Source organism: Pseudophryne corroboree, chromosome 1, assembly GCF_028390025.1.
Source record: "Pseudophryne corroboree isolate aPseCor3 chromosome 1, aPseCor3.hap2, whole genome shotgun sequence".
Taxonomy (NCBI): Eukaryota; Metazoa; Chordata; class Amphibia; order Anura; family Myobatrachidae; genus Pseudophryne; species Pseudophryne corroboree.
The window spans coordinates 280,373,016-280,390,472 of record NC_086444.1 but is presented as its reverse complement, the minus strand read 5'-3'; the positions used below and the strand labels follow the sequence as shown (position 1 = coordinate 280,390,472).

Genomic DNA, 17,457 nt, shown 5'->3' with positions numbered 1-17,457 from the left:
CAGAGGGAGAGTTTGCCAGCACACACCAGAGCGCTATATATGTATAGGGACAACCTTACAATAAGTGTCTATCCCTTATAGCTGCTTGCCAAATAAGTGCCCCCCTCTCTTTTTTACCCTGTTTCTGTAGTTGCAGGATGCAGGGGAGATTCTGGGAGCCTTCCTACCAGCGGAGCTGTGTGGGAAAAATGGCGCTGTGTGCTGAGGAGATAGGCCCCGCCCCCTTCACGGCGGCCTCTTCTCCCGCTTTTTTCTGGAAAACTGGCAGGGGTTAAATACATCCATATAGCCCAGGAGCTATATGTGATGTATTTTTTGCCAACTAAGGTAAATTCATTGCTTCCCAGGACGCCCCCCCCCAGCGTCCTGCACCCTCAGTGACCGGAGTGTGAAGTGTGCTGAGAGCAATGGCGCACAGCTGCAGTGCTGTGCGCTACCTTATGAAGACAGGAAAGTCTTCTGCCGCCGATTTATGGACCTCTTCTTGCTTCAGCATCTGTAAGGGGGCCGGCGGCGCGGCTCCGGGACCCATCCATGGCTGGGCCTGTGATCGTCCCTCTGGAGCTAATGTCCAGTAGCCTAAGAAACCCAATCCACTCTGCACGCAGGTGAGTTCGTTTCTCTCCCCTTAGTCCCTCGATGCAGTGAGCCTGTTGCCAGCAGGTCTCACTGAAAATAAAAAACCTATTTAAACTTTTACTCTAAGCAGCTCAGGAGAGCCACCTAGATTGCACCCTTCTCGTTCGGGCACAAAATCTTAACTGAGGCTTGGAGGAGGGTCATAGGGGGAGGAGCCACTGCACACCAGCTAGTCCTAAAGCTTTTACTTTGTGCCCAGTCTCCTGCGCAGCCGCTATTCCCCATGGTCCTGACGGAGTCCCCAGCATCCACTAGGACGTTAGAGAAATATATAATAATATTGCCAAATAAGTGCCCCCCCTCTCTGTTTTAACCCTGTTTCTGTAGTGCAGTGCAGGGGAGAGCCTGGGAGCCTTCCTAGCAGCGGAGCTGTGTAGGAAAATGGCGCTGTGTGCTGAGGAGAATAGGCCCCGCCCCCTTTTCGGCGGGCTTCTTCTCCCGTTTTTCTGACAACCTGGCAGGGGTTAAATACATCCATATAGCCCCAGGGGCTATATGTGATGTATTTTTAGCCAGCATAGGTACTTTCATTGCTGCCCAGGGCGCCCCCCCAAGCGCCCTGCACCCTCAGTGACCGTTGGTGTGAAGTGTGCTGAGAGCAATGGCGCACAGCTGCAGTGCTGTGCGCTACCTCATGAAGACTGAGAAGTCTTCAGCCGCCGATTTCTGGACCTCTTCTCTCTTCGGCATCTGCAAGGGGGTCGGCGGCGCGGCTCCGGTGACCCATCCAGGCTGTACCTGTGATCGTCCCTCTGGAGCTAGTGTCCAGTAGCCTAAGAAGCCAATCCATCCTGCACGCAGGTGAGTTCACTTCTTCTCCCCTAAGTCCCTCGTTGCAGTGAGCCTGTTGCCAGCAGGACTCACTGAAAATAAAAAACCTAACAAAACTTTTACTCTAAGCAGCTCTTTAGGAGAGCCACCTAGATTGCACCCTTCTCGGCCGGGCACAAAAACCTAACTGAGGCTTGGAGGAGGGTCATAGGGGGAGGAGCCAGTGCACACCACCTGATCCTAAAGCTTTTACTTTTGTGCCCTGTCTCCTGCGGAGCCGCTATTCCTATGGTCCTGACGGAGTCCCCAGCATCCACTTAGGACGTCAGAGAAATATGAATTTCGGGTTATACGGTGTGCTGTAATGTGAATTTCGGCTCATACCGTGTGCTGTAATGTGAATTTCGGCTCATACCGTGTGCTATAATGTGAATTTCGGCTCATACCGTGTGGTAAAATCTGAATTTTTGGTCATACCGTGTGCTGTGATGTGAATTTCGGCTCATACCGTGTGCTGTAATGTGAATTTCGGCTCATACCGTGTGGTAAAATATGAATTTCGGGTCATACGGTGTGCTGTAATGTGAATTTCGCCTCATTCTGTGTGGGGTATATTCAATAGGAGTCGGATCCATTCCGACATGCAGTTATCGGAATGGATCCGACAACCCCTATTCAATGGACGGCCAAATCTGACTGTTGGATTTGGCCGTCCTGTCAGGCCGCTGCTGACAGCGGCTGCGGATGCGCTGACAGCAGCGGCCAGGGGAGCAGAGAGTGTCGGCCGTGAGCGGGAGGGGCTGGCTGCTGGGGACATGTGTGGAGCTGGCAGCAGGGAGAGAGGTGTGGGGGGGGGGAGCATTGACCGGCGGCCAGCGGGAGGTGCTGGCAGTGGGGGAACTTGTCTGCGGCGCGGGGGGAGGCACTGCAGGGAGAGAGGTGCACTGGCCGGGGACGGCCAGGCACCTCTCTCCCTGCAACGCCTCCCGCCGCCGCCGCAGACATGTCCCCCGCAGCCAGCTCCCCCCGCCGGCCGTTGATCAATGCTCCCTCCGCCGCCCGCAGCACCACTAGTCTCCTCATCTCAATCCGACTTTTTTTTAAAGTCGGATGAGATTGTCAGGTTTGGTCCCGCTTCTGACAAGGCACGCTGATATCAGCGTGCATTCCGACAAGTCGGGTTTCCCGACTTGGCGGAATAAACAGGGCACTAATGAATAGGTCAGAACCCCTTCCAACCTAAAACTGTCGGAAGCTGCCATCTTTCCGACAAGCCGGCAGCTTCCGACAGTTATTGAATATACCCCTATTTCTAACACAGGTAAAAATAAGTGATAAGACAAACCACATTATTTGAAGTTATTTAATTTCAGTGTGTATGTACAGTATACTTGCAGTATCTTTAAATTGTACATTGTATTGTTTAATCCTGCTCATTTACTAACTATGGGGGTCATTCTGAGTTGATCGCTAGCTGCCGCTGTTCGCAGCGCAGCGATCAGGCTAAAAAATCTGCATTTCTGTGCATGCGTATGCACCGCAATGCGCACGCGCGTCATACGGGTACAAAGCCCGTTGTGGTTGTGCACAGGTTCTAGCGAAGAGTTCAGTCGCACTGACGGGCGCAAGAAGATTGACAGGAAGGGGGCGTTTCTGGGTGTCAACTGACCGTTTTCAGGGAGTGTTTGCAAAAACGCAGGCGTGGCTGGGCGTTTGCAGGGCAGGTCCGGACACGAATAGGCTGAAGTCATTGCAAGGGCTGAGTAGGTTTAGAGCTACTCTGAAACTGCACAAGCTGTTTTTGCAGAGCTCGGCTGCACATGCGTTCGTACTTCTGCTAAGCTAAAATACACTCCCCAGTGGGCGGCGGCATAGCGTTTGCACGGCAGCTAAAACTAGCTAGTGAGCGATCAACTCGGAATGACCCCCAATATACAGTAGCATCTGTATGTACTTTACTGAAACCCCTGAATCCTACATTCCTAGATTGGCATTTACAAAGCAAATAACACACCTAGAAGAGTATCTCTGTCATCTGTAACAATGAATATGTATATGAGAAAGTAACATAATTATACAAAATGTTATAATGAGATGGATTTGGAATACAGAATACATAAGAGGGGGTGGGGAACGGTTTTAAATGACTTGAGTTTAATTCCAGCAATTAAATCATAACAGAGAATGACATCATCTAAGTGCAGATCTACACTGAGGCCAATGTGTTCAGACACATCCCTACCTGGCAGAAAAAAATAAGAGGATGACACAGTAAAAGGGGAGGAAAAAGAAGGGAGGGTGGTAAAAGAGGGATCAGCAGGAGACGGCTGTCTAAAATTGGACACCCTAAGGGTGTCTCTTCTGGGAGTCATCAGCTGTTACAACAGCAGATTCTTGGAGGGTGTTTCATAGGCTCCAAATACCCAGCTGACAGGCCAGAGGCTGCAAGCATTAACAGGAGGCTATAAATAGGAGCCATTCACTGCAGCCCAGAAGTTTACAGAACTTTCTCGACTGATGGCTATGTTGTTTATTTTAGCCGGTGCAGGCCATTTGCAGATTAAACCCAGAGGATCAAGACGCTGCTTTCACTCCCAATGACTCTGCTTAATTCTCTGAATAATTCCAGTTATTTTTAATTTATCTTGCCTCAACTTCGTTCACTTTGCAGATTTATTCTTTGGAAATATCTCAAGACATCTGCAAACTCTGTCTAACTACCATTAAGTTCACTTGGAATTATTGCTCCCTTGTTTTGTTGACATTTTCTAAATCTTTCCAAGGATATGGCAGACGGTCAGTTGCCCTTCACTTGTCATTACCCTGCAAGTAGACAAAGGGGAGCCCGGGATTCTTTCCGAGATCAAAGTTTGTCTTCCCGTCTCCTAGATGATGATTTTGGATTTCCAGACGATTTAACCATGGACTGGCCAGACTGGGCAAAGCCTAGGCTTACTGCCTCCTGGTCAAGTCCGTTGAGATCAGGCCTGGCACGGACAGCTGGTGTCTCTCCTCCCGGATATAATGCCAGGTACACAGGTTACCCAGAACCACGGAATACTGTGGCCACCCCCAGCCAGCCCTGGAAGGTGTGTGTTAATGTACAAAGTTTTACGCCAGAGGAACTGACTGTGAAAACCAGAGATGGATTTGTAGAAGTATCAGGTGAGTGGATGGTGCTAGCAGTATAGTTTAATTCACGTCAAAAGAAAAAGCTACTGTATATCATATCTGACCTGTTTTTTTGTTTTTTTGTTAAATCATAGAATGAAGAAAGGTTGGTTTTTTTATGGTTGGTTTACAGTAAAATGAGATTGTGCTTCTGTGTCTCTCAGGATTGGTCTTTTGTTCAAAGAAAAATACTAATGTATTTTAAAAAAAACGTTATTTTCAGTGAAACTGACATTTATATACTAAAATAAACAGTCCATCTACTTTGTCAGCACAGTGGGCCTAATTCAGATGTGGCTGTTGTTTAGATTGCTGTTGCTATCTTTTGCCGTTCTCATTTGCAACTAAATGTTAATATAGGTAGAAGCTAACCTGAGCCTAGGAACGCCCACTGCTGTAATATCATTTCCGTCTGCCGGCTTATAATTGCTGATACATCTGTACCATCGTTGTGAATCAGGTCATGTCGCAGATTCTGAGTGCCTGTAAGGACAAGCAGGCGGATCTGCTCTCCAGGAATGCAGGGGGCTCTCCAGTAGTATGTAATATCCCTTTCATACCTAAAAATGTAGGGTCTTACCCGGGAATACGGTCCCGGGATCGTGCAGGGACATTCCCGGGTAAGACGCCTTGCATACCGCAGTCAGCAGCCCGGCATATTGCTGGGTTGCTGACGTCAGCGGTGACGCGCCGGGGGCGGCGCTAGAGATCACATGATCTCCAAGCGCCGCCTGTACATAGAGAGTGAACGGGAGCCGGGGCGCATTGACCCGTCTCCCGTTCACACCGCAATGTGAGTAGGGTTGAACCCGGGTTCAACCCTGGTCAAGAGCAGGGTTGAAATACCGGGTCACTGGACCCGGTATTTCAACCCGGCACCCTTTCATACCGCACATGAACACGGGTTATGCGCGTTCATGTGCCAATAACCTGTGTTCAGAGGTGCTGGTGTGAAAGGGGTTAGGGGCTAATACAGAAAGGATCGCAAAAGCGATCCTTACAGCATTCAGCCGATTTTTGGGGACTGCGCACCCGCAGAACCCATTCTGTGCATGTGCAGAACGGGTTCTGCGATCTCTTCTCCAAAATGCAAACGCTTTTGCCTGAATGACAGGCAGAGGCGTTCGTGTCGAGGGACGGGGACAGCCAGCGTTCGGAAAAACGGGGGCGTGTTGCCCCTGTTTTGCGGGAGTGGCGAGGCTAAGGACTGCATGATGCAGTTACCTTGGCCCCACAAGCCAGACTGTGACGGCAAGGCTGAGTAAGATGAACATCGCAATTGATGGTCACAATGTTCATCTGAAATGCGAACGCATCGCAAATGCCGGGAGGAGGTGGTATGCACCTCCTCCTGCATTTGCATTGCTGAGGACTGAAAATACTTGCATTTGCAATCCTTAATGAATCAGGCCCTAAGATCGCAGCTGCAAATTTATGGACGACTAGAAAATGCCATCTGAATGGGCACACCTGCGTTTATCTGACCGCTCCCTGTTCCCACCACCAAATGCTGTCTTCCTGTCACTCACTTTGCAACTAATTCCCCGTTGTGACCACCGTTTTTATCAATACGCATGCGCACTGTGGCTCAAACGCATGCGCAGTAAGAAAACATTGACCAATTAGAGTACAATAGCCACTTTGCGACCGCATCTGAATTAGGCCCATTAGGCCAGAGATTCCAGATGCTCAACTGTAAAGTTTCTATTTGTGTGTGTGCAGTTTTTTATGAGATTTCTCTGATTGTGCCTAGAGATGGGGGAGTGACAGTTGCCTAACTGTAAATTTTGCGCCGCCCTACCAAAGAGGTTTCTGAACCCCCGCCCCCATACATTAATTCTCATTTTTACCTACATGCTCATTGCCAGTGGTCTCATGCTCATTGCTATAGGTTTCATGATTATTGTCAGGGGTTTCGTGCTCAGGTTTCGTGTTTGTTGCCAGGGATATTATGCTTATTGCAAGAAGTTTCATGCTTACCAGCGGCGCCTGCATTCCCAGAAACAAAACACTTCCAGGTAACACTATACGCACTGTGTTTTCCTGGCAGACGCTAGAGGTCCAGTCTCTTCCTAGGCGGCGGCCTTTTTTTGAGGGACATCTTCAGCAGATTTCTCTGCAGATGGCTAGACTGCATGGAATCTGCATTACACAGTTGCTGGCACCCCCAAGCCACCGCACGGTCTGCGGGGGCTATTGCTACACCGCTGGGGAGCGACACAAATGCCTCTTGGGCAGAGTGAAAAGGACTGCTCACCACTCTGCACTAAAGGGGATGCCATTTTAAAAGCAATTTCTCTGACGTCCTAGTGGATGCTGGGAACTCCGTAAGGACCATGGGGAATAGCGGGCTCCGAAGGAGGCTGGGCACTCTAGAAAGATTTATGACTACCTGGTGTGCACTGGCTCCTCCCACTATGACCCTCCTCCAAGCCTCAGTTAGATTTTGTGCCCGGCCGAGGTTGGATGCACACTAGGGGCTCTCCTGAGCCCTTAGAAAGAAAGTATAGTTTAGGTTTTTTATTTTCAGTGAGACCTGCTGGCAACAGGCTCACTGCAGCGAGGGACTAAGTGGAGAAGAAGCGAACTCGCCTGCTTGCAGCCGGATTGGGCTTCTTAGGCTACTGGACACCATTAGCTCCAGAGGGATCGACCGCAGGCCCAGTCCTTGGTGTTCGATCCCGGAGCCGCGCCGCCGTCCCCCTTACAGAGCCAGAAGCAAGAAGAGGTCCGGAAAAACGGCGGCAGAAGACATCAGTCTTCACCAAGGTAGCGCACAGCACTGCAGCTGTGCGCTATTGCTCCTCATACACACTTCATACTCCGGTCACTGAGGGTGCAGGGCGCTGGGGGGGGGGCGCCCTGAGAAGCAATAATAACACCTTGGCTGGCAAAAACTCCACAATATATAGTCCCAGAGGCTATATATGTGGAAAATACCCCTGCCAGAATATGGAAAAAAGCGGGAGAATAGTCCGCGGAAAAGGGGCGGAGCTATCTCCTGCAGCACACTGGCGCCATTTCTCCTTCACAGATCCGCTGGAAGGAAGCTCCCTGGCTCTCCCCTGCAGTCTACACTACAGAACAGGGTAAAAACAGAGAGGGGGGGCACTAAATTTAGGCGCAGTATATATATTATATAGAAAAAGCAGCTATAGGGGACATAACTCAGTTAGTCCCTGCATTATATAGCGCTCTGGTGTGTGCTGGCATACTCTCACTCTGTCCCCCCAAAGGGCTTTTGTGGGTCCTGTCCTCATTCGGAGCATTCCTTGTGTGTGTGCGGTGTGTCGGTACGGCTGTGTCGACATGTTTGATGAGGATAATGATGTGGAGGCGGAGCAGATGCCTTTAGAAGGGATGTCACCCCCTGCGGGGCAGACACCTGAGTGGATGGGCTTATGGAAAGTAATGAGTGCACGTATAGACTCCTTATATAAGAAAATCGACGACATGCCAAATGTGGGACAGCCGACTTCTCAGCTCGTGCCTGCCCAGGCGTTGCATGGGTCGTCAGGGGCTCTAAAACGCCCGCTACCTCAAGCAGACCCAGATGTCGACACTGATACTGACACCAGTGTCGACGACGATGAGTCTAACCTGATGCCCACTAAGGCCATTCACTGCATGATTGAGGCAATGAAAGAGGTGTTACACATTTCTGATATAACTACAGGTACCACTAAAAAGGGTATTATGTTTGGAGAGAAAAAACTACCCGTAGTTTTTCCCCCATCAGATGAATTAAATGAAGTGTGTGAAGAAGCGTGGGCTTTCCCTGATAAAAAATTGGTAATTCCTAAGAAGGTACTAATGGCGTTCCCTTTCCCGCCAGAGGATAGGTCACGTTGGGAAACACCCCCTAGAGTGGATAAAGCGCTCACACGTTTGTCTAAAAAGGTGGCACTACCGTCTCCGGATACGGCCGCCCTCAAGGAACCTGCTGATAGAAAGCAGGAGGCGATCCTGAAGTCTGTATATACACACACAGGCATTATACTTAGGCCAGCTATTGCGTCAGCTTGGATGTGCAGTGCTGCCGCTGCGTGGTCAGATAAACTGTCAGAAAATATTGACACATTAGACAGAGACACGATCCTGTTAACCATAGACCATATAAAAGACTCAGTCTTATATATGAGAGATGCACAAAGGGAAATCTGCCGACTGGCATCTAAAGTAAGTGCATTGTCCATTTCTGCTAGGAGAGGCTTATGGACTCGCCAGTGGACAGGAGATGCGGATTCAAAAAAGCACATGGAAGTGTTACCATATAAGGGTGAGGAATTATTTGGGGATGGTCTCTCGGACCTAGTTTCCACAGCAACGTCTGGGAAGTCAGCATTTTTACCCCATGTCCCCTCACAGCCTAAGAAGGCGCCGTTTTATCAGGTTCAGTCCTTTCGGACCCAGAAAAACAGGCGTGGAAAAGGCGGGTCCTTTCTGTCCAGAGGCAGAGGTAGGGGAAAAAGGCTGCAACAAACAGCAGGTTCCCAGGAGCAAAAGTCCTCACCCGCTTCTTCTTCCAAGTCCGCCGCATGACGGTGGGGCTCCACAGGCGGAGCCAGGTACGGTGGGGGGTCGCCTCAAAAATTTCAGCGATCAGTGGGTTCGCTCACAGGTGGATCCCTGGATCCTGCAAATAGTATCTCAGGGGTACAAGCTGGAATTCGAGGCGTCCCCACCCCACCGGTTCCTAAAATCTGCCTTGCCGATTGCTCCCTCAGACAGGGAGGCGGTGCTAGCGGCAATTCACAAGCTGTATTCCCAGCAGGTGATAATCAAGGTACCCCTACTTCAACAAGGCCGGGGTTATTATTCTACACTATTTGTGGTACCGAAACCGGACGGTTCGGTGAGACCCATTCTAAATTTGAAATCCTTGAACACGTACATAAAGAAATTCAAGTTCAAGATGGAATCGCTCAGGGCGGTTATTGCAAGCCTGGACGAGGGGGATTACATGGTATCCCTGGACATCAAGGATGCTTACTTGCATGTCCCCATTTACCATCCTCACCAGGAGTACCTCAGATTTGTGGTACAGGATTGCCATTACCAATTCCAGACGCTGCCGTTTGGACTGTCCACGGCACCGAGGGTATTTACCAAGGTTATGGCGGAAATGATGATACTCCTTCGAAGGAAGGGAGTTTTAATTATCCCGTACTTGGACGATCTCCTAATAAAAGCGAGGTCCAAGGAACAGTTGTTGGTGGGAGTAGCACTATCTCAGGAGGTGCTGCACCAGCACGGCTGGATTCTGAATATCCCAAAGTCACAGCTGGTTCCGACGACACGTCTACTGTTCCTGGGTATGATTCTGGATACAGTCCAGAAGAAAGTGTTTCTCCCGGAGGAGAAAGCCAGGGAGTTGTCATCTCTAGTCAGAGACCTCCTGAAACCAAAACAGGTATCAGTGCATCGCTGCACACGGGTCCTGGGAAAGATGGTGGCTTCTTACGAAGCAATTCCCTTCGGCAGGTTCCATGCCAGAATCTTTCAGTGGGACCTGTTGGACCAGTGGTCCGGATCGCATCTTCAGATGCATCGCTTAATAACCCTGTCTCCAAGAACCAGGGTGTCTCTACTGTGGTGGCTGCAGAGTGCCCATCTTCTAGAGGGCCGCAGGTTCGGAATACAGGACTGGGTCCTGGTGACCACGGATGCTAGCCTTCGAGGCTGGGGGGCAGTCATACAGGGAAGAAACTTCCAAGGACTATGGTCGAGTCAGGAGACTTCCCTTCACATAAATATTCTGGAACTAAGGGCCATCTACAATGCCCTAAGTCGAGCAAAAGCCCTGCTCCTACACCAGCCGGTGCTGATCCAGTCAGACAACATCACGGCAGTCGCCCATGTAAATCGACAGGGCGGCACAAGAAGCAGGATGGCGATGGCAGAAGCCACAAGAATTCTCCGATGGGCGGAGAATCATGTACTAGCACTGTCAGCAGTGTTCATTCCGGGAGTGGACAACTGGGAAGCAGACTTCCTCAGCAGACACGACCTCCACCCGGGAGAGTGGGGACTTCACCCAGAAGTCTTCCAGATGCTGGTAAAACGTTGGGAAAAACCACAGGTGGACATGATGGCGTCCCGTCTCTACAAAAAGTTAAAAAGATATTGCGCCAGGTCAAGGGACCCTCAGGCGATAGCTGTGGACGCTCTAGTGACACCGTGGGTGTACCAGTCGGTTTATGTGTTCCCTCCTCTGCCTCTCATTCCAAAGGTATTGAGAATAATAAGAAAGCGAGGAGTAAACACAATTCTCGGGGTTCCGGATTGGCCAAGACGAGCGTGGTACCCGGAACTTCAAGAGATGCTCTCAGAGGACCCGTGGCCTCTACCGCTCAGACAGGACCTGATACAGCAGGGGCCCTGTCTGTTCCAAGACTTACCGCGGCTGCGTTTGACGGCATGGCGGTTGAACACCGGATACTAAAGGAAAAGGGTATTCCGGAAGAAGTCATTCCTACGCTTATTAAGGCCAGGAAAGATGTTACGGCAACGCATTATCACCGCATATGGCGAAAATATGTTGCATGGTGCGAGGCCAATAAGGCCCCAACAGAGGAATTTCAACTAGGTCGATTTCTGCATTTCCTGCAAGCAGGAGTGGATATGGGCCTAAAACTAGGCTCCATTAAAGTACAGATCTCGGCTCTGTCGATTTTCTTTCAAAAAGAACTAGCTTCAGACCTGAAGTTCAGACTTTTGTAAAAGGAGTGCTGCATATTCAGCCCCCGTTTGTGCCTCCTGTGGCACCTTGGGATCTCAACGTGATGTTGAGTTTCTTAAAATCACATTGGTTTGAGCCACTAAAAACCGTGGATCTGAAATCTCACGTGGAAAGTGGTCATGTTATTAGCCTTGGCTTCAGCCAGGCGAGTGTCAGAATTGGCGGCTTTATCATGTAAAAGCCCTTATCTGATTTTCCATATGGATAGGGCAGAGTTGAGGACTCGTCCCCAATTTCTCCCTAAGGTGGTGTCAGCGTTTCACCTGAACCAGCCTATTGTGGTACCGGCGGCTACTAGTGAATTGGAGGACTCCAAGTTGCTAGACGTTGTCAGGGCCCTGAAAATATATGTTTCCAGGACGGCTGGAGTCAGAAAATCTGACTCGCTGTTTATCCTGTATGCACCCAACAAGCTGGGTGCTCCTGCTTCTAAGCAGTCTATTGCTCGCTGGATTTGTAGTACAATTCAGCTTGCACATTCTGTGGCAGGCATACCACAGCCAAAATCTGTAAATTCCCATTCCACAAGGAAGGTGGGCTCATCTTGGGCGGCTGCCCGAGGGGTCTCGGCTTTACAACTTTGCCGAGCAGCTACTTGGTCAGGGGCAAACACGTTTGCAAAATTCTACAAATTTGATACCCTGTCTGAGGAGGACCTGGAGTTCTCTCATTCGGTGCTACAGAGTCATCCGCACTCTCCCGCCCGTTTGGGAGCTTTGGTATAATCCCCATGGTCCTTACGGAGTTCCCAGCATCCACTAGGACGTCAGAGAAAATAAGAATTTACTCACCGGTAATTCTATTTCTCGTAGTCCGTAGTGGATGCTGGGCGCCCATCCCAAGTGCGGATTGTCTGCAATACTTGTAAATAGTTATTGTTAACTAAAGGGTTATTGTTGAGCCATCTATTGAGAGGCTCAGTTGTTTTCATACTGTCAAACTGGATATAGTATCACGAGTTGTACGGTGTGATTGGTGTGGCTGGTAAGAGTCTTACCCGGGATTCTAAATCCTTCCTTATTATGTCTGCTCGTCCGGGCACAGTGTCCTAACTGAGGCTTGGAGGAGGGTCATAGGGGGAGGAGCCAGTGCACACCAGGTAGTCATAAATCTTTCTAGAGTGCCCAGCCTCCTTCGGAGCCGCTATTCCCCATGGTCCTTACGGAGTTCCCAGCATCCACTACGGACTACGAGAAATAGAATTACCGTTGAGTAAATTCTTATTTTCACCACTTTTAACATATTTCCATAATCATGATCTGTGAAATAACATCTAATTATTACACTGCTTCATCACATTAACTTAGCAAGAAGCAGACTGAGTTTGACCATGTTTCCTTGGTGGGAATGGAAGTACTTCAATTGTGGGTATGTGATGGTTGCCACCTACCAGATAGGGCTTTCTGATGCCCATCCAATAGCTATCTGCTTCCAGAAGTGGTGTCCGCAGCTCAGCTAATGTGCACATGTGTGGAGCTCTGACTGCTTCTGCGCATGCGAGCAGTAAAATCATCAATTATATTATACAATATAATGGTTCTGATGTCCATCCCTATGTCTTGGCCTGTGCAAGCTTCTGCTTTTCCAAAAGTAATCTTGCTGTGGCATGCTGTAACACTATGGGCGAGATGTATCAAACTTTGGAAAGGGATAAAGTGGAGACGTTGCCCACAGCAACCAATGAGCTTCAAGTTAGGGGTCTGTGTACTAAGCCTTGGAGACAGATAAAGTGGAGAGTGATAAAGTAAGGCTCCTAACTGCCATGTTACAGGCTGTGTTAGGAAAATAGCAGTTAGGAGCTGATTGGCTGGTTCTTTACTGTATCTCCATCCACTTTATCTCTCTCCAAGGCTTAGTACGTAGTAGTAGACCCCTTAGTATTTATCTAGCATAGTCAGTTACAAAGCAGTTGGAAACTGATTGTTTGCTATGGGCATCTTATCGACTTTATACATCTCAATGTTTTAATATATCTTCCCCAAATGTTCTTTGCTGTTACCCTGGGTTAACTTGTGAAAACTGAGTTTTGCGGTACAACCGATGATTATTTTGTGCTGCTCACTGTAATGACCTCAGTGTGTAAGGGTCAGATTTTCAGTACATACCTACCTACATTTCTAACGGAGAGGAGAAGCAGGTGGGCAGCAGCGGGGCCATTAGGCCCCACCCACTCACAGGTAAAATTACATGATCGGGCCATATTTGCATAAAGGTGGAGCCAAAATGGAGCGATTGGACTTTTTCATACTTTACGATCCACGTGGACTACAATTGGGAATGGTAACCTTGCCCGAAGCTCGCGAGTCATGCGAGGGGACACGGTGCACTAATTGGGCTTACCCGTCACTTTACGAAGAAAACGACACCAAAAAAGTCCAAAAACCCATGTCGACCTTTTGACCTGTCGACCTAGTACATGTCGGCCTAATGGCCATGTCGTCCTGGTGTCCCTGTCAACCTAATGCATGTCGACCTTCAGTGGTTGACCTAACGACTGTCGACCTAAGTTGAGTCAACCCAACGACCCATACCCGTTATAGGTGCATTAATACTATATGCCTAATTGTGGAGCAGTGGAGAATAAATATAATTGCATTTCAGGCAAAATATAGTTAAGAAGTAAAGGAGTGGAAAGGGGGCATTTTATGTATGTGGCTACCTGCTGCATGTACATTTCCACTTTGCAGAAGCTCAGAACTGCTAGTCTTTGGGTCTTGTTATAGACTTCAAATAAAGGCATCCTTGGTGAAAAACAGAAAAACAGTCACTCAAGATTTCCCCGGACTTCCTGGACAAATGTTATTATGCGTACACACTGGGCTAATTTGCAACTACTGTAGTTGCTAGCGACATTTTCAAAATTAAGATGCATGTACAGATGACCTCACTAGCGACCTGCAGGAGCTATATAGTGCGTACACACTGGACGATAAAACAGATTTGTCGTTACGATGTGTCGTTATCGGCAAATTTGTTTAAAATGTCATCTACTGGGTATCCAGCTTAACACTTCAGCACAGTACTCCACGTGTAGCTTGCCATTTTTTTTTTTTACCTTTTTGCCCAATCAACAGGGATACTATGAAATGCTCAGGGCTATTCCAGATTAGGGGTGAGATGTATTAAACCTAGGAGAGAGATAACGTGGAGAGTGAAAAAGTACCAACCAATCAGCTCCTAACTGTCACTTTACAGGCTGTGGGGTCTATTGACTAAGCTGTGGAGAGAGATAAAGTGGACAGAGATAAACTATAAACCAACCAGCTCATGTCATTGTCAAACACAGCCTGTAACATGCAGAGGTGAAGCTAGGTGCCTTGATGCCCGGAGCAAGGGTATGTTTTGGCGCTCCCTTTCCTGTCCTGAACTGGGTGCATGTTGTATTTGAAAATATTTTTTTTTTTAAAATCCTAAATCGGTGACAGTGCCGGTTGTAGACTTTGTGGGCGAAAGTTTTCTTTGGGTGCCCCCATGTTCAAAATAGGAACAGTGCGTGTCTAAGGCGTGCAACAAAAATATAGGAGTGTGGCTTCATGGGGACATAATAGTACCAATTACACTGCACAGTAGTGTCTGTTATTCACATTACACACTAATACAGTTTACGCCACACAGTAGTACCCCTTATACGTGTTATGCCACACAGTAGTACCCCTTATATACGTTACACAACACAGTAGAGCTGCTTATACATGTTATGCCACAGTAGAGCCGCTTATACACGTTATATACCACACAAGAGTTGTTTATACACATTATGCTATGGTAGAACTGCGTATACATGTTTCTCTGCAGCTTCTAATGAGAGGTGCTGCAGCATCATTGTAGCGAGCAGTGCTGTAGCAGCCGTGGCGGCGAGAGGTGCTGCAGGAGCTGAAGCAGAAAGAGGTGCTGTAGCAACCGGGACAGAGATAGGTACTGCAGCAGCCGAGTCAGAAAGAGGTGCTGCAGCACCGCGGCAGAGAATGGTGTAGTAGGACAAAAGTAACCCTGCTGCACAGCTGCAAGCAGACATTCAAATATAAAAAAGGGCGGGCAGAGCTCCAGGATGTGCTGGCTGTCGGTGTCTCCTGCTGTCGTCTCTAGCCAACCCTGTTCCCTACCTAGTCTCCGAGTCAGCGTGCTTCTCTTCCTCCTGCTCTGTGACTGCCTGTACAGCAGTCCACGGTATAGAGGAGGGAGAGGGCAACAGGCAGCAGTGCGCCCGCTAACTTTTCTGGCGCCCGGAGCTCGTGCTCCACTGAAGCCACCCTCGCTACACCCCTGGTAACATGACAGCTAGAAGCTGAATAGTTGGTACTTTATATCTCTATGCTTTATCTCACTTTGATATTACCAACCAATTACAGTAGCTCCTGTCATTTTTGAAACGCATCCTGTAAAATAACAGGAGCTTTTTGGTTGTCTATTTATCTTTCCCCACGGCTTGATACATCTCCCCCTAAGTCTTTTCTCTCTAGGAGGGAGAAAAACCAAACCTACTGAAAAGGACAAGTGGAGAAGATACCCATAGCAACCAATCAGCTAACATTTATCAAGTACATTTTAAAAATGATAGCTAGAAGTTGATTGGCTACTAAGGAGAGCTTGTGCACCCAACCTCTATAGAAGGTCTGACTCAGCGGAGTAAGTGTTATTGGGATTAGGCGTGGCTGTTTATGCTATGACAAATAAACATATGCTACGTATTTCCATGTAAATGGTGTTAAAACTTTTAGTAACACAATTGATATAGGGGGAGATATAGCAAGCTGCCTAAAAAGTGGAGAAGTAGACAAGTGAAGTTGTCCGTAGTAGTAACCAATCATCTTTTGAAGAGTATTTATCCATTGCATTTTATAAGATTGTAGATGTAATCTGATTGGTCTCTATGGGCAACTTCTCCATTGTTCCACTTTTCCGCTCTGTAGATAGGTTGATACATTTCCCCCACAGTATATTGTCTGCCCATACAGTGTAAGGTGGTGGTTGCGGAGTAGGGTTACCCCCTGTCTGACCAGCGAGAGCTCTCTCATCTGTCACATTTCATGTATACTTATTTCATTATTAAGCTTTGGTGTTTTGTATTCCAGCAAATACTTTCAGTGTTAATTATACCTGCAGCTTGGTGACACTAGAATATAGAACATCTTCCTGTTTGCCCTCAGTACTGAAATATACAGTAGAACAGTCACTATACCTGCTACTCACAGCCTGCTGCTGTATTGTGCCTGTATTTAATATACATGTCTACCACCACCAGTCCACAAGAAATACTTTGTGACACATTGAAATCAGACAGGGGTGTGGAAGTAATGTTGTAAATGAATAAAGGAACACTAAATATTTGAATTAGATTAAAAAAACATTCCTCTTTGTTCAAGGAGTAGGAGCATTTACTCCTTATTTGTCCCGCTCTTCCAGCTTACAGACATATGGGCCTATTTATTATTAACCTAATTAATTTGACAAGATTAAGTGAATCTGATCAGATTCAAACTGACAAATGAACAACAAATAAATTAATATTGTATATTGAACTACAGTGGGTCGTCATAGACTTTTTACTGGTGAGCCTGGTGAGCCTTGCATGCTGCAATACGATGTTAAATCTGATAAAGGTGTTCCACAATTTCCTCACAGAAGAGCTTTAAGTATATTATCAACCTATTACCCATTTTCTTAAATCAGAAAATGAAAGATGGAAGATCTCAGTTATTCTATCAAGACACTGAGATAAAAAAAAAATATAGGATAAAGCTGGTGATTACTAATGTTCATGTATTACACATGTGTAGGCTGACCATAATATCCCTTTAAACTGGGACACTCATAAATTACACAGGTTCTGGGGCTGATTAAAACCAGGTGACTTGAAGTCAGCCAGCCACAGATCCTGTGTAATTTATGAGTGTCCCAGTTTAAAGGGATATTATGGTCAGCCTACGACATGTGATTCAGGGGTCTATTCATGAAGCAGTGAAAAGTGTGGAGAAGTGAGCCAGTGGAGAAGTTCATTTGCATACCTCCCAACATGACCCTCTCCAGGAGGGACACAATGCTCTGCTTCTGGACTTTTCTCTTAATTTATGATTGTCAGCACAGGTGCTGAAACACCTTTCTTATCCATTAACCTGTTTAAAACAAGTGATGGC

At 47.8% G+C, this 17,457-nt stretch overlaps 1 protein-coding gene across 1 annotated transcript in view; it reads left to right on the top strand.

Annotated features, from left to right (window-relative positions):
* The first annotated feature begins 3,822 nt into the window (after positions 1-3,822).
* Positions 3,823-17,457, top strand: part of HSPB8 (heat shock protein family B (small) member 8) — a 79,793-nt gene continuing 66,158 nt past the window's right edge. Inside the window, exon 1 of the mRNA XM_063964310.1 lies at positions 3,823-4,575. Coding sequence (XP_063820380.1) covers positions 4,197-4,575 — 379 coding nt within the window. The 5' untranslated portion in view covers positions 3,823-4,196. The remainder of the gene's footprint in view (positions 4,576-17,457) is intronic.